General features: G+C 40.7%; 1 protein-coding gene across 1 annotated transcript in view; it reads right to left on the bottom strand.

Annotated features, from left to right (window-relative positions):
• The window catches only part of PPME1 (protein phosphatase methylesterase 1), a 973,601-nt gene extending 948,329 nt beyond the window's left edge, over positions 1-25,272 (bottom strand). The window contains exon 1 of the mRNA XM_044073394.1: positions 25,025-25,272. Within this exon, the coding sequence (XP_043929329.1) occupies positions 25,025-25,119 (95 nt within the window). The 5' untranslated portion in view covers positions 25,120-25,272. The remainder of the gene's footprint in view (positions 1-25,024) is intronic.
• Positions 25,273-27,231: the final 1,959 nt, after the last annotated feature.

The raw sequence follows: 27,231 nt of genomic DNA, 5'->3' as shown, positions 1-27,231 counted from the left end.
ACACACATACACACACACACATATATATATATATATATATATATATATATATATATATAATTTATATATTTATATTACACACACACACACACACACACACACTAACTCCGAGATCTCGCAGATGCAAAAAGGAAACCTATGAGACACATTTCAGTCCCCTGCAAACACACAATCACCACCACATCCAACCCTTACACCGTCTACCACACAAAACCCTTACAAAACACTCACGTACCTTCAATTGCACCTACATTCATAAACAATACACTCCAACATCGCATGCCACGTACCATAAGCCATAACAGCGAATTCGAGATATCTGAATTCACAATTATGCTCTTTCGCGATTTTGAGTTTTCAACTTTATGATTTTGAAATACTGAAATTCTGAACTATAAAGTGAACCCAAATATGTATAAGGAATACAGGCTGACAGCAACCTTACTTTTGACCACTACATTGCCACTGTGGTCAAAGTCCTTGTGTGTGGCACATCTCATTAATAAGGGTTTTGCATTCAGGAAGTAAGAGGTCATAAGGGAGACAATGACCTCTTACTTCCTGAATGCAAAACCCTTAGTAATGAGGTGTGCCACACAGAAGGACTTTCTGACCACAGTGGCAATGTAGTGGTCAAAAGAGAGGTTGCTGTCAACCTGTGTTCCTTGACCTCTTATAAAGTCTGTGTGCAGTGGACTATCATGGATGTGGTAATTCAAGGGAACCAGGTTTTTCCCCAAGGGGGATGACGACACTTTTTTTTGGCACCGAGTTTACGGCCATGGTTCTGGCACCAGTCGTTGGTCTCAATGAGGCCTTTCTGTAGAATGTCAACTTCGCTTGGGGAGTTAAATAGCTCCCAACTTGCAATTGTCTGCTAACTTTGTCAGCCAGAGTCCCTTCATGTTGGTCTGGACTTCAGAGAAGTAGATGATAAACAGGAGAGGACCCAGGACCGAACCCTGTGGGACTCAACTCATGAGTGGTCAACAGTCTGAATTGGAGTCAGCTACTTTCACACTGTGGGTTCTACCTGCGAGCCAGTTTACAACCCACCTAGTGATATAGGGGTTGATGCCAAGCTTAATGAGTGTTTCTATGATTCCTGAGTTGGTAATGGTATTAAAGGCTTTGGCCAGATCAAGGTAGGCTGTATGAACCACCTTGCTTTCATCCACAGCTCTGGTGATGGACTCAAAGTCGTCGACCAAGTTCAGCAGGCATGATCTTCCCTTCACAAAACCAAACTCTGTAGGATCCAGAGTGTGGAGATTCTCTATATTCTTGTTTATTAGGTCCATGATAATGCATTCCATAGCCAAGACTCATCAGTCTAATGGGGTGATAGTTCCCAGAGTCTGTAGTCGCGCCTCCCTTGTGGAGAGGGATGACTGTAGCAGTACACCATTCATTAGGGACAGAGCCTGAGGTGAGGCTGTGACTGAACAGGGCACACAAGTGAGGTGCTAGTTCACTCTGTAGTTCATGTAGAACACAGCCAGGGATAATGTCAGGTCCCACAGAAGCTGTATTCTTGGCCTTGGGCAGTGCTGTTTTAACCTGTACAGCAGTAATACTGGTTGCCTGACAATCTAAGGGTGTTGTGATTGGTCCTTTGGGGGTGGGGTTAAGTTGGCACTGAATCTGTTGGTCAATATATTGGCAATACCGGTTGGCTGCAGTAGCTCAGAGCAAATCTAGGTATTGCCGTGGAGATTCATAGGTTAACAGGTAGATACTAGGCTATTGGCCCTAGGGCCTATATAAGCCTAACCAAACGGTACCCCGGCTTTTGACACCCAAGAAAATTATTTTCCTGTGCCCCTGTCAAGCAGAGCCACAGAAGTGATCCCGGGGGTGAATTTCTTATCTCCCATCCAATCGTCAAGATTTTTCTTGAAGAGTGCTAATGAGGAGCTCCGTTTGATATAGATAGGTAGTTTGTTCCAGAGTATGGGAAGTCTGAGACAGGAATCTATCCCTCCAGCATGTTCTGTTTATTGTGGTAACAAGGTTTAGGTCCCTAGAGTATGTAACTCGGAGGGATTGGGATTTCTTTTTGTGGAGCATGTCCAGCAGCTCTGGGTTTGACATAGCTTTGTATGTTAGGCAGAGATCACCTCTGAGTAGGTGATATGTGACAGAGTAAAGCTAAAGTTTTTTTTGAGACAGTCTGCATAGGTTGGTACTAGGCTATCAGCCCTAGGGACTATGCAAGCCTAGCCATAACAATTCCCTGACTATTTCTTCCCACACTAATTTACTTCCCTGGACCCCTGTCTAGCAGGGCGACTGACGTGATCCCCGGGGTGAATTTCCTTTCTCCCATCCAATCTTCAAGGTTCCTTTTGAAGAGGGCCAGAGAGCTCTGCTTGACATGTATGGGCAGTCTACTCCAGAGTATGGGGAGTCTCTGGGTCAGGAACCTATCCCTCCAGCATGTTTTAGTTATTGTGATGACAAGGTTTAGATCCCTGGAGCATGTGGCTCTGAGGGATTGGGATTTCTTTAAGTGTAGCATGTCCAACAGCTCTGGGTTTGACATGGCCTTGTATGTTAAGCAGAGATCGCCTCGGAGTAGACGATATGTGACAGAGTATAGCTGGAGTTTAAGGAGGCCAGTGTAGGGCATCTGCTTTAGGCCTGTGATTCTTTTAGTGAGGTATTTCTGCGGCCTTTCCAGTTGTTGCAGATGTCTTGAGAGATACATAGCAAAAGGGGAACTGTATTCTATAAATGGGTCCAATGAGGGATGAGTACAGTGCGACAATGACCTCCTTTTTTCTGGATGAAAAGCCCTTAGTGATGAGGTGTGCCACATAGAAGGATTTCCTGACTGTTGTGGCGATGTGGTTATCAAAGGTGAGACCACTGTCCACCTGTGTCCCCAAGACTCATCACACTTTCAATGTTTAGTGCACTGCCACCTATATGGTATTTCACGGGTACATGTTTTTTTCCCAAAAAGGTATAACTATACATTTCTTGGCATTGAGCTTGAGCCCATGGCTCTGGCACCAAGCATCTGTTTCTGTAAGGCCCTTTTGTAGAGTATCCACATCATTTGGGGATTCAATAATGGCTCCCAGTTTGCAGTCATCTGCGGACTTTGTTAGCCAGAGTCCCTTAGTGTTTGTCTGTACTTCAGAGAAGTAGATGCCAAACAAGAGTGTTCCCAGGACTGAACCCTGAGGTACTCCACTTGTCTGGAGCTGGATTTGAAGTCGGTTACTTTTACAGTTTGGGTTATATCAAGGCATCTGTTTGAGGCCGGTAATCCTCTTTGTGAGGTATTTCTGCTGCCTTTCCAGTTGTTGTAGATGTCTTGTGAGGTACATGCCAAAAGGGGCACTGTACTCTATAATGGTTCTAATGAGTGATGAATAGAGAGGGACAATGACCTCTTTTCCTGGATGAGAAACCTTTTATGATGAGGTGTACCATGTAGTAGGATTTCCTGACTACTGTGGCGATGACACACACACACACACACACACACACACACACACACACACACACACACACACACACACACTGCTGTTATCGACCTGTACACAGCAGAAAAGTAACCAGGCTTGAGCACCCCCAGCAAGACTGTGACCTGAAATAACCATATCCCACGTGCCTTGCTACTTTGAGCCCCACCACAAAAAGACTAACCTGCTCTGCCCTGTTCCCAGTGCCATGTCAGGCTTAGCAGCCCCACCCTGCAAAACGGCAACCTACCCTGCCCTGGTCCCAAAGCCAACTCAGACTGAGCCCCCCCCCCGACATGACTGAAAACTGCCCTGACCAGTCTCCTTTGGCACATCAGTTGGGGCCCCCATCATGCTCCAAGCTGTTAGCGACACTTAGTAATTGGTTCTGTTGCTTTCATGCAGTCGTGTGTTGTACCTGCAGCTGTAAGGTCCATAAGGTTCATTAACAGTAGTGTTGTCCGCTACAAATCTGTGTCAGGATACTTGTTAACCTCTTGGTTTTCATTCTGTAAGTTGCTTGTCATAAAGCAGTCAGCTAAAATATAGTAACCACATTTTCTGCTTACTAAAGCGATTCTTGCAGCACAATAAATATGTTCGTTAGGTGACTTTCAGCAGTAGTCTCTGAATTATGGCGATAGCACTACGTCTTATTATCAGCCAGACTGGATACTGCAGTGACCACGTCTGCCACTTCTTGGGCTGCACATGTATACAGCCACTATGATGCCCATATCATCACCTGACCACACTAGTGTTACTTTGCATCATGTTACCATGCTGCGTGACAATACACGTGTCCAGTATATGCCACCCTGCACACCGGGATATTATTTTTCACCCGATTTTGACTGGCAGATTGACTGTGTTCCTGAAAAGACCATATCAAAAAAACAAGTAATCTCCGTGGTATCCCCGAAGTCTCAAAACAACCCACTAAAGTGTAGTGGGTCTAAAAACAAAACAGTGCAAGAAACTTCTCTGTGTGGTAGATTTTCAGTCCATACATTTCTAGTTAATCACTGTATATTAATCATATCAGACAATAGTAGTAGAAGTAGTGAACGTAAACTCAAGTCAAAAAGTAATAATAGAAAATATATAATTCTACAGCATTACTAAGTATTGGAAAGTAATCCAAGCAAGGCAGGCAGTCTTGTTTCCAGTCCAAAATCCTTTATTAAGTACACAGACAAGCAATCCAAGTAAAAGAAAAATAGAGTAATACATTTCCTCACAAGCTTTCTAAATATATATATATATATATATATATATATATATATATATATATATATATATATATATATATATATATATACACTTTTTATCAGGCATGGGAGTGGTTTATTGTGCTGTAAAACAAAGTGTTATTGGTACACATGTTAAATTCACATCTTTTCCACCATCAGTGTGACATTCGAGTTGGTCCTGCCCTACCTAGTAGCAGTCATAATAATATATAGCCCTAATGTACTTTAATGGTACATCTTATTTAACCAAATTATTAAGTCTGTGATTTTTTAGGGCGCGTGGTGGTGCAGTGTTAGCATTGCAGCCTCACAAAGAGAGTTCTCGGTTTCCCCTCTCGGGGGGTGCTTTCTGTGCAGTCTGCGCATCCCCCTGTCTGTCCCTGTTTCCTCCGGGGTTCCTCCGGTTTCCTCCATCCACCCTCATGGATTGACATGCAGCATTGGATTGGAGGTGTAAATTGGCCCTGTGTGTGCGTGTGAGTGTGGAGTGGAAGGTCTGTGGAAGGGGGCTGTCCAACTCGAAAAATAAAACTCTAATGCCATTCAATGCGGACAAAGTGTATCGATGCGACGTGAAACGGAAAAAAAAAGAAGAAGAAGAAGAAGAAGAATTAAGTCTGTGATTTTATACAAGGCAATATACTACATGGCTGGAAATATATCCACCTTAATTCATTTTGCGATCAAAAATTACATATAAATATATACATATACATTTTGCATGTAAAAATTAGTTTCTATTTTCATAACCTATTGTTAAAGATAGTTTTCGTCCTTCTAGACTTCTTCAGGTCTGTGTACAAGAATCCTAAAAACCTATATAATTGTATAATTATAGACCATAATGAGACCATATGAGACCTAGACCATGTGAGAAAAACACTAAAAGATGTGAAACTAATTGTACATTTTGTATATTTATACAGCAAGGTGATAGTTTTTATTGCCCTTATTTAAAGGAGATCATTAAAACCAGTGCAGGGGGTGACTGTAACACTAAAAAAGTAATTTACAGGGCACAGTGCAATGAATGTGATGCATTCTATGTGGGTAAGACTGCAAATAAACTCAAGCGAAGGATTTCATGTCATCTGTCAGAAATCCGCTCTGGATGTAAAAATAATGCACTAGCCAAACACCTTTCTCTTCAGAAAAGACACACAGGTTTTAAGTTCCAGATCCTGGATCGCATAGATATGGGTGATCTTGAAGGAGACATCCCGAATATTCTGGAGAAACAGGAACTTGTGTGGCAATTAAAGCTGAACTCTTTTAGAAAGCCTGGACTAAACTATTACTGTTCAATTAAAAGTGCACTAGAACTTAGAAAATTGCCACATTGTTTACGTGACTAAGTGTATTTTATTTTTTTCAACAAATTGGTTTTAAATACCATTTTAAATCATTTGACATTTAAGTGTATATTTTGTTTCCATCAATACTAACTAATTAAACAATTATATAGGTTTTTAGGGTTCTTGTACACACACCTGAAGAAGTCTAGAAGGACGAAAGCGATCTTTGTTAACAATAGGTTATGAAAATAGAAACTGATTTTTACATGCAAAATGTATATGTATATATTTATATGTAATTTTTGATCGCAAAATGAACTAAAGTTGATATATTTCCAGCCATGTAGTATATTGCCTTGTATAAAATCACAGACTTAATAATCTACTTAATAATTTTGTTAAATAAGATGTACCATTAAAGTACATTAGGACTATATATTATGACAGCTACTGGGTAGGGCAGGACCAGCTCGAATGTCACACTGATGGGGGAAAGGATGTGAATTTAACATGTGTACCAATAACACTTTGTTTTACAGCACAATAAACGACTCCCATGCCCGATAAAAAGTACACATATATATATATATATATATATATATATATATATATATATATATATATATATATATATATATTTTAATTACTCTATTTTTGTTTTACTTGGATCGCTTGTCTGTGTACTTAATAAAAGTATTTTCGACTGGAAACAGACTGCCTGCCTTGCTTGGATTACTTTCGAATACTTAGTAATACTGTAGAATTATATATTTTCTGTTATTACTTTTTGACTTGACGAGTTTACGTTCGCTACTTCTACTACTATTGTCTGATCTGATTAATATACAGTGATTAACTAGAAATATATGGAATGAAAATCTTCCACACAGAGAAGTTTCTTGCACTGTTTTGATAAGACCATATCCAAACAAGGTCCTGCATCACGTAGAAAAGAAGGCAAAACCATTCTACTTCTACTGTACTTGGAACAGCTTGTCAGTTGCTGAGTGATGCCATGCAGGCCTTGTCTGTCAGTGGGAAAATGAAGTTAGAGAGAGGAAGGTGTCTTCAAGAAAGTATTCTGTCCTTGGTTTGGCACTGTAGACTTGCCCTGGCAACCATAGTTGTAACTGCCACTTACTGTCAAGAAATATGCTGTGCTGTCTGCGGTTTTTTACTGGCCTGCAAAATACAGGCAAACAGAATCGTGCACCTAAGGAGGAGAAGGGACTAGCTCTCAAGGCGGCAGGGTGTGTGTACGGATGTCTGCATGCACTTTATATCCAATTCACACGGAATAATCGGTTGTACTCATTTCTCTTTTTGTTCCTTTCCTCCTTTTATTTCCTTTTTCTCTAGATGCAATAAGGTGCAAGCACCTCCAGCTCTCTCTGCAAAGACCTACCACTAGGTCACCAGCAATTCCCAGGCCGGCCTCTTGGTCACCCAGCAAAATGTGTCTTGACTTACTGGTGGCCTCATAGGTCACGTCTCAGAAACTGGCAAAGGATCCTTCTCTGAAAGTGTCAATGCAGAGTCTTCTTGGATCAGCCAGTGGAAACTACAACAGTTGGTGAGGCCCAAGGTGGACAAGTAGTAGGATGACTGCATTGGCATCCTTGAGCATCTCTTTGTGCAGACAAGTCAGCATGGCTAGCTGGCCCCACCCAGCAGGTGATCAGAGGTAGCACCTGCCCATGACGCCAACCAACAAGTGAAGGACATGTAGGAAGGTTCTCCTCAAGACCAGTCAAGCAGATCCTCCTAACCCTTCTCCATCACCGTCTTCCCTGTTCTGTAACTGACTCCATGTTCCTAACCCTTCTCCATCACAGTCTTCCTGTTCTGTAACAGACTCCATGTTCCTAACCCTTCTCCATCACAGTCTTCCCTGTTCTGTAACAGACTCCATGTTCCTAACCCTTCTCCATCACAGTCTTCCCTGTTCTGTAACAGACTCCATGTTCCTAACCCTTCTCCATCACCGTCTTCCCTGTTCTGTAACTGACTCCATGTTCCTAACCCTTCTCCATCACAGTCTTCCTGTTCTGTAACAGACTCCATGTTCCTAACCCTTCTCCATCACCGTCTTCCCTGTTCTGTAACTGACTCCATGTTCCTAACCCTTCTCCATCACAGTCTTCCTGTTCTGTAACAGACTCCATGTTCCTAACCCTTCTCCATCACCGTCTTCCCTGTTCTGTAACTGACTCCATGTTCCTGTCTATAGTGCAGTCCTCCTTAGCTCCGGTTTGCCACCATCTGTCAGTCTGCATCTGAACAGTAATGGCCCCCTTTATCTCCCCTGCTAGCCTGCATCCCTCTAGTGAGCCTGACATTACAGCCCCTTCCAGCCCTTGTTCTAGGTTTGTCTGGTCCCACTTCCTGCCCTGTCTCCTTGCTACCTTCCCCTATACAGACACAGCCAATCACATGCGCACACCCTTCATCACCACTCTATCCTCCCTTTCAACCGCCTGGGTGTTCCTCATTTTGGCCTGCACTATATCGCCACTTACATGATTAACTGAATTTGTAAGTACTGCCTAAATCACAGCTACGAGGCACTTTGCTGTGTATGTAAATGGGCGCTGCATTAGGAATATCATTTGCCTGATGTTTCTGCTTAGGTCATATGACCACGCAAAGCAAAGGCATCCCAGCAGCTTGGTTATTGTAGCGGTAAAGATTTGTTATACAGCCTTGCACATGCAGAGCAATGCTACCCCAGCATCCACACATGCCTAATCAGAGTGGAGCCACAGCACACTAAATTCACCATACCGTTTACCATTTTTAATGTAACTATCACCCACAGAGCAACAGTGACAAAACATTAAAATAGTTACAATTTCTACTGGATACAATTAAAACTGTGCATCATCAAAAATATCTTGTCATATGTTTGCATATTGATTTTAAAACATATTTAAATACTAAAATATAAAAACTCCATATGGCAGCATCAACAGGTCTTTACACTTATAATCATAAAAAAATAAATAAAAAACAAAGTAATCATGAAACAGAAATTCTTTAAAAAAACATTTTTCAGTATATTATATGCCTTGGCACATAGTGATGAAAGTTCTCAGTAAAAACAGACAGCACTACAGTAACACCTGCACATTTGAAACTTAAATGTCATCAAAAAGACAAAAGGTTACTACAGCAACCTACTAAACATCCACAATCCACATCTAAATATTTCTGTTCTACAAATCAATTATCTTCTACAACCTGGCAAAAAACCCAACCTTGCCCTTCCCCAGATGAAACCCCCTTCCTAGATTAAACCTCCAACAATAAGTATTACATTTGATTTACACTACATTAGTATGACCAGCTCACTTAATAAACACACAGTATCAAATATAATACGCAACATATCAAACATAAAACTTGTGCTGACAAAAATTTAAAAACAGCTCCCTTAATAAACACAATGTTTCGAACATAAAACGCAAGGTATCGAACAAACTTGACACTGGCCATCTTCTTCCTCGCCACAACTGCTACCAGCACAGTTAAACTACACAAAAGCTCAAACCCATCACTCCAACAGCTGATAACCTACTAATAAAGTACCACCCTACAGATGCACAGACCACAGTACCACCCCACAGATGCACAGACCACAGTACCACCCCACAGATGCACAGACCACTTACTATCTACACTTAAAAACACTCCTTTCAAGAAGCGCAGTCTCCAAAGTCTAAGAACAATCTAATCTTAAATTACACTCAAATATAAAAGGAAGAAAATCTCTTGAACTAGCAAGCTACAGGCTTGAAGAGATCTTATCTAGTCTAAAAATGTGTTCATTTACCAGCTGCTCAACTATCTAAAAGACAGCAAGCTGCTTTTCACAATACAATACAGATTTGGCAACAGAAATGGGTTTGCTATCCTTTACAAGCAACATCCATGATTTTTCAAAACCATTTAAGGTATCTCATAGCTTCCAACCTCACACTATTACCTGGAAAAGTAAGTAGGCCTCAGCAGCAATAATACAATTTATTCATACATTACCTCACCCAGCAAATATAATGTGTACATTGTGCTGAAGAACCATCAACAGTGTGCCATGGGGTTCATCATTAGTACCTTTCCTCAGTAATATCTTCATAAAAGGAGACACAGCCTTCCACCTCGCAAACTTAATCCATTATGCAGATGAACATATGAATGCTGAGTTAAGTTTCTTCACTCAGCTTCAAGACTACATGCAGCATTCCTTCACAAAAACAGAAAGCTGGCTAACAAGTTAAACTGCTGCTAAATCCCAATAAAAATATTATTTATACCTACAACATAACAACTGCACTATAATGGCTTCACAGTGGCTCAACAGAGAGCACACTTGCCCTTAAAGTTAGAAGATCAGAAGGCTGTGGGTTCTATTCCCACTCCAGACTGGATTAAATTTTTTTGAATTACTGACACTGCAGTGCAGCTTTAAGGCGTGCTGCACTCCGAGTGGGAGTATGTCACCATTCATAATACACATTAAAAACAGTTCCCATCTGCTTGGGTTTGGGGTAGCTCATGTGGATTTAAAAGATCGCATGACATCTTTGAAGGGTAGATCATGCCTTTTGAACTTGGTCAACTTCTTCGAAACAGTCACCAAGGCCATTGATGAGGGAAAGGCAGTCCATACAGCCTACCTTGACCTTGCGTATTATAGAGAACTTACCAGCTTAAATGTAAAACCATATGTCACAAGATGGGTTGCAAACTGGCTAAAGGACAGAACCCACAGGGTTAGAGTTGCTGGCGCCATGTCAGACTCCAAGCCGGTCACAAGTGGTGTCCCACAGGGCTCAGTCCTGGGCCCCCTGTTGTTCGGCATCTACTTCTCGAGGACTATGGCTGACAAAGTTTGCAGATGACTGCAAACTGGGCGCCATAGTGGAAAGTACATTGGACACAGATATCCTTCAGAGGGGTCTCACGGAAACTGATAGCTGGTGCCAGAGCCATGGCCTGAAGTTAAATGCCAAAAAATGTATAGTCATACCCTTCTGGAAAAACAAGGTAACCCCAAGCTACCATATAGGTGGCAATCCATTAAGCACAGAAGAGGTCATCAGGGACCTGGGGACCCAGGTTGACAGTGGCCTTTTTGACACTCACATTGCTAAAGTGGTTAGAAAGACCTTCTACATTGCCCACCTGATCATGAAGGGATTCACATCCAGATCAAGTGAGGTCATTGTTCCCCTGTACTCTTCACTTATCAGACCAATGATAAGAGTACAATGCCCCATTCGGGATGTATCTCACCCGATACCTGCAGCAATTGGAGAGACCCCAAAAGTTCCTCACCAAAAGGATAAAGGGACTCCAAAATCTGTCATGTGCTGCCAGAAGGATAAAGGGACTCCAAAATCTGTCATATGCTGCCAGACTGAAGAAACTCCAGCTCTATTCAGTCGCATACCGCCTGCTCAGAGGTGACCTGTGCCTGACATACAAGGCCATGTCCAACCCGGAATTAATGGACATGCTCCACCTCAAAAAACCCAAATCTACCAGATCCACTAGAGCAAGCGACTTAAACCTTAGCACGGATATAAATAGGACATGCTGGAGGGATAGATTTGTCACCCAGAGACTCCCTATGCTGTGGAATAAAATCCCGGTCATGTGAGGCAGAGCACCTCGCTGTCTCTGTTCAAGAGAAATCTTGACCGGTGGATGGGAGATAGTAGGTTTACCCCGGGAATCATCTCTGTGTCACTGCTGGAAAGAGGCACAACAAACTAATGGGCACAGTATTTTTTAACATAAGGGGTGGGTGTAAGCCACAAAACTTTGGGCTAGGCTTATAAATGCCTTAGGGCAGATAGCCTAGTATAAACCTATGAACCTATGAACACAAGAAGCTGAACAGTGCCCTGACCAAATTTCCCCTAGTAGTATAAACACCACCAGGTTTTCCCCTAAAGACGGACTACAAGCCTAGTGGAACTAACTGGTTAGAAAATAATAAATAGAAATAAACAAATTATTTCAAACAGTAGCACTAAAAACTGAGTCAATATAAATCACAAAACTACAATAAATAACGAGCTAAAACTTGTCAGCACATTAGATTACAATTTACACCAGCATCTCTCATCTAACACACAGATGTCTCCACATTAATATGTGCGCCCTCTTCTCTCAAGCTGCCCCAATCAAACTGCTGGTATTTTTACCTCTAACCAAGCAAACTACTAAAACTTAAAATCATCAGTCAACAAATATTACAACTTAGCTAGTGCAAAATCCAAAACAGCTGCGAATAATTAACATAGATCAGCACATTCAGCATCTAATATGCAGTTCCTAAAAGAAAAAAATCTAGGGCTTCACGAAATTGTACAGATGAGCAACTGAAATGATGGTCCACAGTACAAGCTTTTTTAATTGAGAGGGCACATTGTGTACATGCTCCAAACTTGGCTATGAGAAAGCAGCTCTGACTTACATTAGTAAATATGCAATCATATCAGTAAATAGAGCAGCTCCTGAGACAGTTGTGACAAAGATAGAGCAGCTCCTGAGACAGTAGTGACAAAGATATTAAAAACTGGGGACAGCAGTACCTGTGAAAAAGGATTACTCCACTGTACGCTGGGCAAAAGGATTACTCCACTGTACGCTGGGCAGAAGTAAAGCAAGTTTAACTCGGCAATCAGGGAATGTCTAGAGGCAGATGCAAGAAGTGGCTGAAAAAGACTGGAATTTTATTGACTGTGTTAAACTGGTGTGTGAACTATACAGCATATGACCCACTTTATAAAATTAAGGTTTAAAATGACACTGAAGGAACTTAAAACAGCTTTGGTTCATACTCATTTTTATACTGCATGTTAATTATGCAAGCTGCACGATGCACTGTAAAACAGATGTGTATATTGTGCAGTCAGTGGAGGCAGGGGGAGTCTTATCAAAAACTGCTGTTTATGTTAAAGACATTAAAGCAAAAAAGAGTACTTGTTCTTAGCAGCAAGGTGTCCACTGTATCAAGTTAAAGGCTGAATACCAACAAATTAAAATTAGCATAATGTTGAAATTTCATACTGGGGGTGGTGATGTAAGTGTGTACTGATCGCATCATATGTAGATTTAAACAATATTTCTCCTCTTATTAATACAGAGATTGATACTTAGAATATTGTCCTTGGGTTTAAACTAAACTACAGACAAGTGTTATCTTTAAGGAAATAAGCTTGAAATACAAGAAAATAATAAAGGCATAGAAAACGGAAGTTCTTTATTGTATTTGCAAAGTCATTAGCTATTTTGTTTTTCCACTAACAAAGAGTTTGCACTGGGAGACAAGAAGTCTATAGATGCAAGCAATTAATCATAAGAAGGCTGAACAGTGTGTCTTGAGGGACATTTACAGATACTTTTTCATACATCTGCAGAGTTGCAGCTGCCCCCAACCTATTACCAATCTGAGAGAGGTTTGAAATTGTGGGAAGTGAATAATTTGTAGAAGTTGTATCTTCCCCAGCAACCATAGGACTTTAACAAATTTATTGTTGTTGTGTCTTTCGGCTTTTCCCGGTTAGGGGGTGCCACAGCGGAACTCTGGTCCGCTAATGATTGGCAGTAGATTTTTACGTGCCGAGTTGCCAGCTCTGACACACAACCTTCAACGAAGGTATGCCCATTCACGCATGTCTCCACACAGAAGACGCTCTAGCTGAGAATCGAACAGGACAGCGTCTTACTGTGAGGCGACAACGCTACTGCAGCACCACCACCATAAAATTTACTGTAACCGTGTGAAATTTAATTTCGTAACAGTGCACAATTTAGTTAGTTAATGCTTACTGAAAGCATGCAAGCTGTTTTTTTCCCCAACCAGGGAAGGGAATATAAACAAGAAAAAAAAACAGAGCAATTAGGCTATAACGTGTTTTAGCACAGGTAACTATTCTTTTGGATTAGGTAATGCCTGCTGGTGCAACTGTTGGTTTGGAGCAACTATTCCATTCTTCAGGAGTAACTTAATTTGTTGAAAATGTAAGAAAAGTTAAACATGGATGGAGGAGTTCTGAAAAAATATTTAGTTTTTGTTTGAGTACTTTCTTTGAAGCAAAAAGTCTTTGAAAATGTGACATAGGTTCAAATGGAAAGGAAACTTCATAAATGCTTAAGATCAGCCATCCAAACATTATAAAGTAGTCTTAGTTTATATACACACATTAAAATCATACCTTTCTTTTAAGACCTGCATTGAGGAGACAGTAGCTCAGTTGTAGCTACATTCTTGTCTCCTATATACCTAAAAATGCACACTAGCCTACAGTCCCACTCAACTAGCCACACTGCACCAACCTGTCTGCAAGTAACCACTAACTGAACACATCACTATCTTCTACTTTAGTTCCTTAACTGGCTGGAGCTACCTAATCTACTAGCCTGCACTCACATTAAGACTTTACTTCAACATCCTCAACAGCCTAGACAGATGCATTACCACCTCACTAGTTATTAAACCTGTACACTCCACAGAGAGCTGCCTTCACCAAACCACTCGCTCAAAAATCTAAAAATCATAAACAGAGGAATTCTACACCCTGGAACTCTACTGACACTAGAAAACACTCATCTCAAACTTAAACACTAGCATTTACCTATCATCTTCCAAGCCTAACCTATTCTTACGAGCCTAAATACAACACTTAAAAGGTAAACTTTGCTGCCAACCTTACATATAGAAATCACTGCAGAGCCCTTATACAGCTAAGAAGGTCCGAGCTACCAAACAATCTGACGTACTCACAACTTATTACTCTGTGTCAAGCACTATAAGATACCCTGGCAGCACTACTCTAGAGGGAGAAACCTTCACTCAGTCTAATAACTCAGCAAGGGATTCACTATACTCCCCTCATGTATCTAGATTCTTGAACACTATCCCAACATAGCTAAAATAAACCATGAAAGCTTCCCCATTTTTAAGCACTAACTAAAAACACCACATAAACACCACATGCTTGTGTACATATTCCTCACCTGCCTAATTCCATTTTCCATTGTAAGCTCATACCATTGTTTATAATCACTATCCCCTTCTACACAGCAAACATTTCTATCATTCCTCCTCAATTATCCTCCATTCTTAATCCCCACATTACACTTCAACTTCTGACTATCCATTTATTCATCTCCAATACTTCCCACCAGACTCTTCTAACTAGGTTCTGTCAGCATATACCCTAGTCCCCCACTTATCAGCTAAACAATGCCCCTCTCCCACTTTGAGATTTAACTATTCTTCACCTACTGATTAATGTTTCACACCCTATATATTTATATATATTTATTATTAACACCTATGCTGTAATCCTCCATCTCTGTGGCATAACTCAAATGTAATGCCCGTTTGTCACATATGCTGAACTTGAACTGAAATATCAATTTTCAGTGTTAGTGGTGCAACAGATAACACATTTGCCTTTGGTGCAGAAGACTGTGGGTTTTATTCCCACACCAGGTGGGTGGACTGCTGACGCTGCAGTGCAGTATTAGGGTGCTGCTGCAAGTGTCACCCTTTGACTGAGATGTTAAACTAAGGTCCCATCTGCCTGAGTTGGTGGTAGCTCACGTGGATGTAAAAGATGCCCTGGCAGCTACCAAAGGGAGTAGGGGAAGCTCCCCACTGCCTGGCCAACTTTCCTTAGAAGAACAAATACCACCTCGGGTCTCCCGTGAGGAAGCTACTAGCCTAAATGGACTAACCCTGACATCACAGGATAAATACAAATAAATAAAATGTTTTACCTTTGTATAGTACAACTACAGAACAGTTATCAGTTTAAAGACAATCATAAGGCCTTCTTTAGCTATATTAGAAACCTGGGTGGAAACTCCCAGATATGCTCAGAATTAGTCCAAAATGATAAAAAAAAAAAATCACTGATCCCACAGACATTGCCAACATACTGGCAGACAGGTTCAGTGCAAATTTCTGTCTAGCCTCCCAAACATCTCAGATGCCCAGGTGAGAGCTGAAAACACAGCATCAATGGGACCGGACGGTGACCCTGGCTGTGTGCTACCAGAACTCAATGAGGAACTAAACCCACACATAAGGCTGCTCTTTAATCTTAGCCTTACTACTGGATATGTACCCAAAGAATGGCGGTCCCACTCCACAAAGGCGGCGCTACTACAGACCCTGGAAATTACCCCATAAGATTAGCCTGGTCTGCAAAGCTATGGAGAGGATCATAATGGAACTCATAAATAAAGACATTGGGGACCTACAGACACTGGATCCTGATCCTGCCTCTTGAACTTGGTCGACTTTTTTCAAACAGTCACTAAGGCCATTGATGAGGGTAGGCAGTTCACACAGCCTACCTTGACCTAGCGGCATCATAGAAAAGCTCACCAGCTTAGATGTAAACCCATATGTCACAAGATGGGTTGCAAACTGGCTCAAGGACAGAACACACAGGGTTAGAGTTGCTGGTGCCATGTCAGACTCTAAGCTGGTCATGTGTCCCACAGGGCTCAGTCCTGGGTTTTCTGAAGTGCAGGCAAACATAGGGGATTGTGGCTGACAAAATTTGCAGATGACTGCAAACTAGACACAGACATCCTCCAGAGAGGTCTCATAGAAATAGATAACTGGTGCCAGAGCCATGGCCTTAAGCTAAATGCCAAAAATGTATAGTCATACCCTTTGGGAAAAACAAGGTAACCCCTAATTACCACATAGCTGGTAATCCATTAAACACGGAAGAAGTTATCAGGGACCTGGGGACCCAAGTTGACAGTAACCTCTCTTTTTGACACTCACATTGCCAAAGTGGTTAGGAAGACCTTCTACATTGCCCACCTGATCATGAAGGGATTCACATCCAGATCAGGAGAGGTCATTGTACCCCTGTACTCTTCACTTATCAGACCAATGATTGAGTACAATACCTGACACCTGCAGCAGTTGGAAAGACCCCAAAGTTCCTCACCAAAAGGATAAAGGCTCAAACATATGTCATAATGATGCCCGACTGAAGAAACTCCAGCTCTATTCAATGCATACCGTCTGCTCAGAGGTGATCTGTGCCTGACATACAAGGCCATGTCCAACCTGGAATTAATGGACATGCTCCACCTCAAAAATCCAAATCCACCAGAGCACTATGGAACAGAATCCCAGTCCATGTGAGGCAGAGCCCCTCACTGACTCTGTCCAAGAGAAATCTTGGAATCATCTCTGTATCACTGCTGGACAGAGGCACAGCAAACTAATGGGTATAGTATTCTCATCCGTGGTGAAAGCCACACACACTCTGGCTAGGCTTATAAATGCCCTAGGGCAGATAGCCTAGTATGAACCTATGAACCTATATCTAGGCGTTTTAAAAACTATCTATACACATATACCTTTTTGTTCTATGAATACCTTAAATATCTTCTTGAGCTATTCTTCCCAGGACTTCTCTGAAAATGGGCTTTGTACAGTCAGACTTTTCTGATCAACAAAGACAAATAAAACCTAATTGGAAATTAACCTATTAATAAAACTGTCCAGCATTTTTTATCACCATTAACCATTAGTTAAGAACCCTTTGTATTCTAAATCTTATCTCATCTAGAATTTAAAAGCTCAAAGAAATCACAGCTTTTACGGTTAGCTCACGCCAACAGTCTGTGCAAATATATTTATAATCATTTAGAAGAAAACTCAATTATGCCAATAGAACAAAAAGGTAATAAAAGAAAGTCATATGGAACAAAGGATCATTTGTCGTTAAAGTCACAGTGGAGAACTGTGAAAAAATATGGCATGGATAGACGACAAAAAAGCATTTGACAGTATCCCACATTCATGGATAAAAGAGTGTTAAATTTATAAGATACACCTTACACAAACTACATCACAGCGACCATGAAACAGTGGCAAAACACTTTGCAGTTAAGCCATAAGCCATGAGAAGGACAATTCATCATTCCAGGGATAAAAATCCAAAGGGGGATATTCCAGGGTAACTCTCAACACTGCTCTTTTACCTTGCTCTTAACCCATTAAGATGCCTGCTTAACAGATTATGTCATGGCTATAATTTTGCTCCCAGAAAGCAACAAACAGAAAGACTGCTCATCTTCTTTGTCAATGATTTAAAACTGTATAGTTCAACAGATGAGGAACTGAAAGCCCAACTGCAAGTAGTCGAAACCTTTTCAGATGATACAGGACTGTCATTTGGTGTTGATAAATGTGCAAAAGCAACCTTTAAAAGCAGGAAAGCTGCAGCACCAAGAAAACATCAGTTTGCAGCCAGAATGAGATATAAAAGAACTTGAGCAAGAGGGAGTTATAAATATTTTGGAATTGATGAAGGATCAACAACAACACATGAACAAATGTGAATAAAACTTAGTAAGGAATATTTTAGAATAGTTACATTGATCCTGAAAACAATGTTGACATCTAGGAACAACGTTCAAGCTATAAACCCATTTGCTCTTCCTGTCCTAACTTACAGTTTTGGAGTAAATGACTGGCCCCAAAAGTGCTGGAGAGATTAGACAGGAAAACAAGAAGGATGCTTCATGCTCACCAAATGATTTATAAAAGTCAGTGCATACCAACATTATATATTCTCCATTCCGAAGGAGGTATGGGCCCCCCTGAAAATGATTACATGTATAGATCAACAATTGTAGGACTGCATACATATCTGCTGACCTGACAAGACCCACACACAGTGAAAGTTTTGAAAGAGAAGAAGAATAAATGCAAGATGACTTCCCTGCCTAGTCTAGCAGAAGCATATCAGTGTCAAGCAGGAATGGAAATTAAACTAGAAGTAGATAAAAATCAGGCAGCAACTGAATGTGCCAAAAAACAAATAAAAGAATACAAGGTGAAGGATCAGATGAGAAGGCAAGAAATTTGAAAAATGCACAAATATAGTTTCAAGTATAGAAAACTCCTGAACAACCTCATGTTAATCAGAATCAAACCCAGAAATGTTTAAGGAGAGGTGAATTCAAACCAAAAGATGAAAGGTTAGTATTGGCGACCCAAGACTGTAAACCAGCAAGTACGTAGTCCACCATGTCCATTGAACAAGTGAGAGAAACAGACAAATGTAGGTTTTGTAAAACAGAATTGGAAACAGTCACACGCCTTGTTGCGATAATGTGGCAAGACTGTTGTACTGGGGATTGTGCAAACATTATGGCAGTGAAGTGGCTGAAAAACACTGGAAACATGAGCCACAAAGCATCACAGAAAATGATGATGTCTACATTACATGTGATCACCCATTACCAAAAGTTCAAAAGAGATGCGAGAAAGCAGATATAGTGGTCCATGAAGAGAAGACAAAAGTATCACTGATCATTGAAATCACCACACCTAATGACTACAGTGTCTTACGTACAGAGAGACACAAAGTCATAAAATATCAGGACTTGAAGGCAGAAATGAGAGCAATGTGGAAGAAAAATACCCATACAGTTCCAATAGTAGTAAGAGCTACGGCTCTTATAAAAAAAAATATACAATCGTATTCAGATATATGTTACCCGTATATGAAACTCCATAGGAATTGCAGGAGTTATTACTGGGCACACTGCGGGTGCTGCAAAGAGTACTTCTGGCTGACATCAAACATTGAAACAGTACTAATTTCATGAAATTTAATCATACTTTGAATTAGGAATGGGGTCCATTCCTGTCATGGTATTAGAAACCCAAAAGATTTGGAGAAATTAAAAAAGACCTCATAAATAAAGACATGGGTGACCTCCAAACTCTGGATCCTACTCGTTTCAGCTTTGTGAAGGGCAGATCCTGCCTGTTAAATCTGGTGGATTTCTTTGAAAGTGTGGACTAGGCCACTGATGAGGGCAAATCTGCACACACATACATACACACACACACACACACACACACACACACACACACACACACACACACACACACACACCTCTACCTGGCAAAGGACACAATCCCACATTCAGGCATTAAGATAAACGTAGCAAACTGAATGTAAACCCCTTCATTGTAAGATGGGTTACCAACTGGCTCACAAACCGAACACACGCTATCAAAGTGAGCGACTCCACATCAAATCAGCAGAACTGTTACCAGTGGGGTGCCACATGGGTCAGTGCTGGGTCCTCTACTGTTTGGTATATACTTCGCAGACGTTCAGGTCAAAACTAAGGGGTTGTGGCTGATCAAGTTTGCAGACGACTGCAAACTAGGTGCAATCACTGATTCCCCAAATAATGTCAGTATACTCCAGGAGGGTCTCATGCAGACCAACGACTGTCTCAAACATAATGCAAAGAAATGCATCATCATTCCCTTCGGCACAATGTCCCCCAACACTATCAAATCAACAACACTACCCTAAGTATTCATGAAGTGGTAAGGGACCTGGGATGACAAGTTTATTGCAACCTTAACTTTGATCATCATGTGTCTACTGTAGTAAGGAAAGCTTTCTACATAGCACACTTGATTAGTAAAGGTATCACTTTGAGAGCAAAAACAGTTATAAGCACTTATCCAGCCCATAACAGAATATAACACCCCATTTGGCATGTGCCATACTAAGCACCTGCAGCAATTAGAGAGACCTCAGTGGTTTCTAACAAAGAAGATCAAGGGGCTCCAGCATGTGCCTTACACAGACCGGCTAAAGTCTCTGTCACTATACTCTGTATTATAAATTACCGACCTAGTGCTATATTCTCCCCCCTCCCCACAATTCTTGAAAGGTGTATAAACACACATCATGACATTCCTAAACTCTCATAACCTACTGACAAATATACAACATGGTTTTATAACGTCACACAGCACTACTGCAGCTCTTATATCTTTCACACAGACAGTCAACAACCACAGAAACAAAGAAAAATTATGTCTCAGTCATATTCTTAGACCTTTCCAAGGCCTTTGACATTGTTAATCATGTTAAACTCATCAACACTCTCACAGAATTAAATCTAAGCCCATCTACCATTTCCTGGTTTAGAAATTGCCCAACACGCAGACAGCAGGCAGTCAGACGGCATCAGGTACTCTCCCCACTACTACCAGTCTCACTAGAAGTCCCACAGGGTTCAATTCTTGGGAAAATGCTGTTTTCTGTTTTCACCAACAACCAACACTGCCGCGCTTCCATCATCCAATATGCAGATGATTGTACAGTAATCTGTGTTTCCCCCTCCTTCCAGGCTCTCCTACAACAAACACAATCTTCTTTTCTTGCTGTTGAAAGTTGGTTCTCTGAATCACACAATGTTAAATCCCAATAAGACTCGGCTTATCTTCCCACCCACACAACACTCTTCTCACAACATTAAACATCACCTCCAGTATTATCGCATGTCAGTCATACCAAACTACTAGGGGTTACTATCCCACCCACACAACACTCTTCTCACAACATTAAATTCAACATCACCTCCAGTATTATCGCATGTCAGTCATACCAAACTACTAGGGGTTACTATCCCACCCACACAACACTCTTCTCACAACATTAAATTCAACATCATCTCCAGTATTATCGCATGTCAGTCATACCAAACTACTAGGGGTTACTATCCCACCCACACAACACTCTTCTCATAACATTAAATTCAACATCACCTCCAGTATTATCTCATGTCAGTCATACCAAACTACTAGGGGTTACTATCGACAGCAACATGAAATTAGACACACATATATCAGATACCATAAAAAAGTACATAAGAAACTTGCCATGCTATACAGAAACACACAGCTCCCAACAGACTACACCAGAGCCATTACTGCAAGTACCCATCTCATCTCCACTCTTTTGTATGCCTCACCAATATTCACTAATCGCAGAAAATCTGACCTTTCCAGGCTGCAACATGTTAAAATAAAATTGCCAAATTTGCAAGCAATACTTCTCACAGAGCACACCTCTGTACTCCCCTTAAAAACATTTAACTGGCTGGAACTTTCCCCACCTTATTCTTTATAATAAAGTTATACTAACCCACAAACTACTTCACTACCATGAAAAAAAAACCCTGTTCTACAAAACCTACTTCACCCAAGTACCAAACCTACAGTCCTGCGATCCAATCAAAAACTCCTATTAGATGTGACCAAAGCCAGTAATTCCACAGGTATGGCTCTCTATAGCAACACTGTTGCCAAACAGTTGAACAACCCCCCATATCTCAGCCACAACTTCCTTTGCCTCCTTCAAAAAGGTTTTAAAATCCCACCTACAGCGATCTTGGCTCTGCAACTGTAACAACCCTGATTAATCTCTTACATTTACTTGCACTCTCTTAACAGCCCCTCTCTCTCTCAGTGCTCTGCTACTCCCTCTAAGGTACCTCTTCCCTTCTCTATCCTACTTTAATTATACCTGCATCCCACCTTCCTATACTAACTTTTATGACATCCATTGCTTAAAACCCACTTTCAGCAATTTGGCTTTGTAATTCTGAAAACCCCAATTCATCTTTATACTACCTACTCCTCTCTGACTCCTCTCTCAGCACATTATTTCTCCACTAATATACTTTTTTCCTTTACCTCCTTTACTTTCATTTACACTCATCCACCTGCTACATTTATTTGTATTTCATCCCTAGCTTTGAAATCCTGTGAATCTGCATAGCACACTAAATAAATAAATAAACTACTACAAGTCAAAAACTAAATACTGTATGTAAATATAGATAGTTTTTTTACTGTTAAAAAAACTATGCATGTTACTATGTATTTCAAAGTGCATTATCTAAACATAACCATCTGATGGAAAACTTATTCTCTGTATTTGGAGCTTTTTCCCCAGGTCTCCACTGAAAAAGGACCCGTGTCCAGTCGGACTTTCCCGGTAAACAAATCTAAAATAAATAAATACATTATAGATTTCTTAGGGGAGATTTATGCCTGACCTACAGAGCAATCCAAGACCCAAGCCTAATGAACTTGCTACATATCCGTAACTCAAATGAGACTAGGGCTACGCATTCCAGGGACTCAAATATGGCTGGCAACTTGAATAGGACATGCTGGATGGACAGATTTATTCCCAGCGACTGCCACATCTTTGGAACAGGTTACCAACTCATGTGAAACAGAGGACCTCTATGACACTGTTCATGAGAAACCTGGACGAGTGGACAGGGCATCCTGGGCATAGGCAGTCATCACTAAATGCAATCTTGGGTATGGACTAGCATTTCTATGGTATGACACTGGGATGAAATGTCTAGGCTTAAAATGACCTCCAGGTCAATAGCCTAATAATCTTCTATGATCCTAAACTTTATCCTAAAAAAATTGTGCTTCCAGTTAAAAAAAAAAAAAAATCTAGTAACAAAGTAGTCCAGTTCATGTACTACCAAGTGCCCTTAAGTCAAATATCAGAAAAGTCTCAAAACTTCTACTTTTATAAACCCTGAGTTTTATGTCTCACGTGCATGCACAACTGTCTGTATATAATCCCTGTGCCTAATCTTTTGCTTGGATGAAAAACAACATACATTAACATTACCAACTACTATCCATTATCCGTACTGCATACAATACCCACTACAGAATTCTTATAAATGTGCTATAATAATCTAAAATGATAAATTGCATGAATGTGGTCTAAATATTTTGTAGGATACTATGTGTGTACGTTTGTGCACGCATGCACATACAAAGCTTTCAGTCAGCTCACACAGTAGCTGGTTCAAAGTTAGGCAGTTTTTGACTTTGTTTTGTGTGCTTTCACTAATAACTTATACAGACTTTTTAAAATTACTGACCTAATCATAATTCTGTAATACAGAGTTACAGGTTTTAAAAACCACTTCAAAAACACACATTCTTGTTATCACACTTTATGGTAAACAGTCTTGACTAACTTTTAAGAAAAACTCTTAGCAGTTATTTCTATAACACTGCAACTGGGGCTTAGACTCGACATAAATCATACCCATCCCCCAAAATAGCCAATGCAATTTAAAAAATGTATATTATTCAAGCATCTTTGCAACCACTTTTCATTAATAATGCCTGTAAGACAGTAATGACCCCCTGAAAACTAAGGCTCACACATACATACTTTAAGGACAGTTCTAAAGGAAAACAGGAAATGCAGTTGACAGACTGGGATGGATAACTCCCCAGCAGCCCTAAGTAACAGCACATCACTTTAATAGTCACACAACTATATTTAGAGATGGTGCATTTCTCAAAATCTTTGGGAAAGGAGGTAATGAAAATTATACAAATGAGTTATTGCAAGGTTCTTCAAAAAGCAAATGTATAACAGCAAATTTGGAGCAAAGACCCCACAGTAACAATTTACTATTGATGCCCCAAACCATAACAATACTATATCGTCTAGAATATAATCCCTAACCAACTTAAATACAGTATTACAGAATGGCAAAGAGATAAAAATATGTTGTAATCATTAAAAAAACTTTTGCTGAGCAACTGGCGTGTCTATATTAGCTAAATCTAGACAAGATGGCAACATCACTGCTGAATCATTAGTTATCCACAAAATATTCCCGTGATTTCACAGTCTGAACGGACTGATGCAATTAATAACTTTCCAACACCCGTATTAGTAGTGTGTGAGCAGATGCACGTCAGTAATGACCAACCCGATTACCAATTAGCGTATATACTTGTAAACATATAATGTACTTTTATGTACAACGCAACTATTAAAAATAAAACAAGTCACCGCATCCTAAATCAGTACAATACCAGTTCTAACATCTTTAACAAGGGTTCAACATAAGCAAAGAACCTGCAATATTACAAATCTGCCACAGTTTGACCCCCAACAAAGTCAGTTAAGCATGTCAAATAATACAAAGCCCAAAAAAACACAGGTTGGCACATAAAAAATTACAAAAGAAATGGAGCTGATTAGCTAAAATAAAATAAATATGGTGCTAGCACACTCAGCATGGGTAAAAATGAGTTAGAAAGTAGATGTAAATGCCTAACCCCATCCTCATTTTTGAACCGGATTGTGGTCCTCCAGGCAGTGGAGGTCTGGAAGGCAACCGGTTAAGATGCAACTGCTTCTCCAAACCCGACATTATCCAGTCAATATACAAGGAAACCCAAAACAGGAACCTTTGAGTGTCAAAACTCAACCCGGTTCAATGACTTAGTGCCCTATCAAGCACTATCTAGCAAGCAGTACTTGTGACTGTATACTCTCCCCCTCCTCTTCATATTCCTACGACGTCACTGCGCCACAGCTTCCTCGTAGGGACTTGTAGTCTTCCTAAACACAGACTGCCTTTAACTTCCGCAGACAATGCGAGCGAGAGGGACTGCAACTCCCAGCATTCCTAGGAAACAAGACACCATGCCCAATAATAACACAAACTGCAGTTACGTAGTCTAAGGGTGACGTTATGCTTACAGTTGGGTAACTGGGGGGGGGGAGTAGTTTCCAGTCTTACTCAAGAAAAATTTCAAGGTGCTGTAAACCTGTTTATTATTAGCATTTTATTTTAACGGTCGAACACGTTGATTGTTTTTATGTTATGAATGGTAATGCTGCTGTCATCTTACAAAACGTATTAAGATGAAATGATTTTTTTTGTATTCCGTTTCTTCCTGCTGCCTGACAGTTTCCCTCCCAAATCCACACTGACAAATTTGTTCTTGTTTGGGTGAGAGATTGTCAGACAAAACCGTCGACCCCATTGTTACCACAACATTACTGTAGCTCTAGACTCGGGGACAAGGTCCAGTATCAGAGACTGATAGGAAATGTTCTTATGTTAACTCTGTTGCCAGAATATTAAGTTTTCACATGAGCATGCATTTTCTGAAAGGCATGACAGGTGATGCTCACTGCAATCCGTGATGATTAAATACCTCTCAACTGTACAGATTTTCACAGAATGAACAGATTTGTGTCTTGCGTTTCTGGTGTATTACAAATAAAAATTGTGGTTTTCTTGCAAATCACTGAGGATTGACATCATTAATCAATGACATACATTTGAGTTTCAGACCTCATATTCTTCGGGAAATGCATACAGACACCCCATGGTATGCAAGCATCTTTCTAAGTTTATAAGAGAGTTTGTTAAAAATTTTACTTATTTTGGGGCTTCCCCTCATTATTTTAGGCTTTGATCAGATTTCTTGCACTAATACATTGAGAGGCATGATGATTAACCCGAAAAACATACATTTGTAAAGAGTAGATCTAAAACATTAGGCTCTCAAACTCTTTTAACAAAAAATCTGGACAATGCAAAAATGATTGATTGATTGATTTAACATTTATTTACGAGGAAAGTCCGACTGGGACAGAACATATTTTCGGCAGAAGCCCAGGGAGAGATGCTCCAGATGCATGTCTTTGAAATGTGGGAGGAAACCAAAGCACACAGAGGAATCCCACATGAACAAAGGAAGGAGCTACAGACTCATAGGTTCATACTAGGCTATCTGCCCTAGGGCATTTATAAGCCTAGCCAGAGTGTGTTTGACTTTCGCCACCCATTTTAAATGAATTTTGCTATGCCCTTTTTCGAGGTTCATATACTGTGCCTCTGTCTAACAGTGACACAGAAGTGATACCCGGGGTAAACCTACAATCTCCCATCCACTCATCAAGATTCCTCTTGAAGAGAGACAATGAGGGACTCTGCCTATCCTGGACTGGGATTTTATTCGAGAGTGAAGGGAGCTTCTGGGTTATGAATCTGTCCCTCCAGCATGTCCTATTTATTTCAGTGCTGAGGTTCAAGTCTCTCAAGCGCGTAGCTCGATGGGATTTGGATTTTCTGAGGTGCAGCATGTCCATTAATTCCGGGTTGGACATGGCTTTATACGTCAGGCACAGATCGCCTCTGAGCAGGTGATATGCCACTGAGTAGAGCTGGAGTTTCTTTAACCGGGCAGCATATGGCATCTGTTTGAGCCCTTTGATCCTCTTGGTGAGGTACTTTTGGGGTCTTTCCAGTTGCTGCAGGTGTCTGGTAAGGTACACCCCAAAAGGGGCATTGTACTCAATTATGGGCCTGATGAGGGATGAGTAAAGAGGCACGATGACCTCCCCTGATCTAGATGTGAATCCCTTCATGATTAGGTGGGCTATATAAAATGTTTTTCTAACCACTCAGCACAGAAGGCACCCCAATCAATAATCGAGCCGGATAAACTTTTGCTGTGAGGCAACAATG

Source organism: Protopterus annectens, chromosome 5.part1 (genome assembly GCF_019279795.1).
Source record: "Protopterus annectens isolate FY-2018-M chromosome 5.part1, PAN1.0, whole genome shotgun sequence".
Classification (NCBI taxonomy): Eukaryota; Metazoa; Chordata; order Ceratodontiformes; family Protopteridae; genus Protopterus; species Protopterus annectens.
The sequence above is the reverse complement of the archived record's forward strand: the minus strand, read 5'-3'. Positions and strand labels throughout refer to the sequence as shown.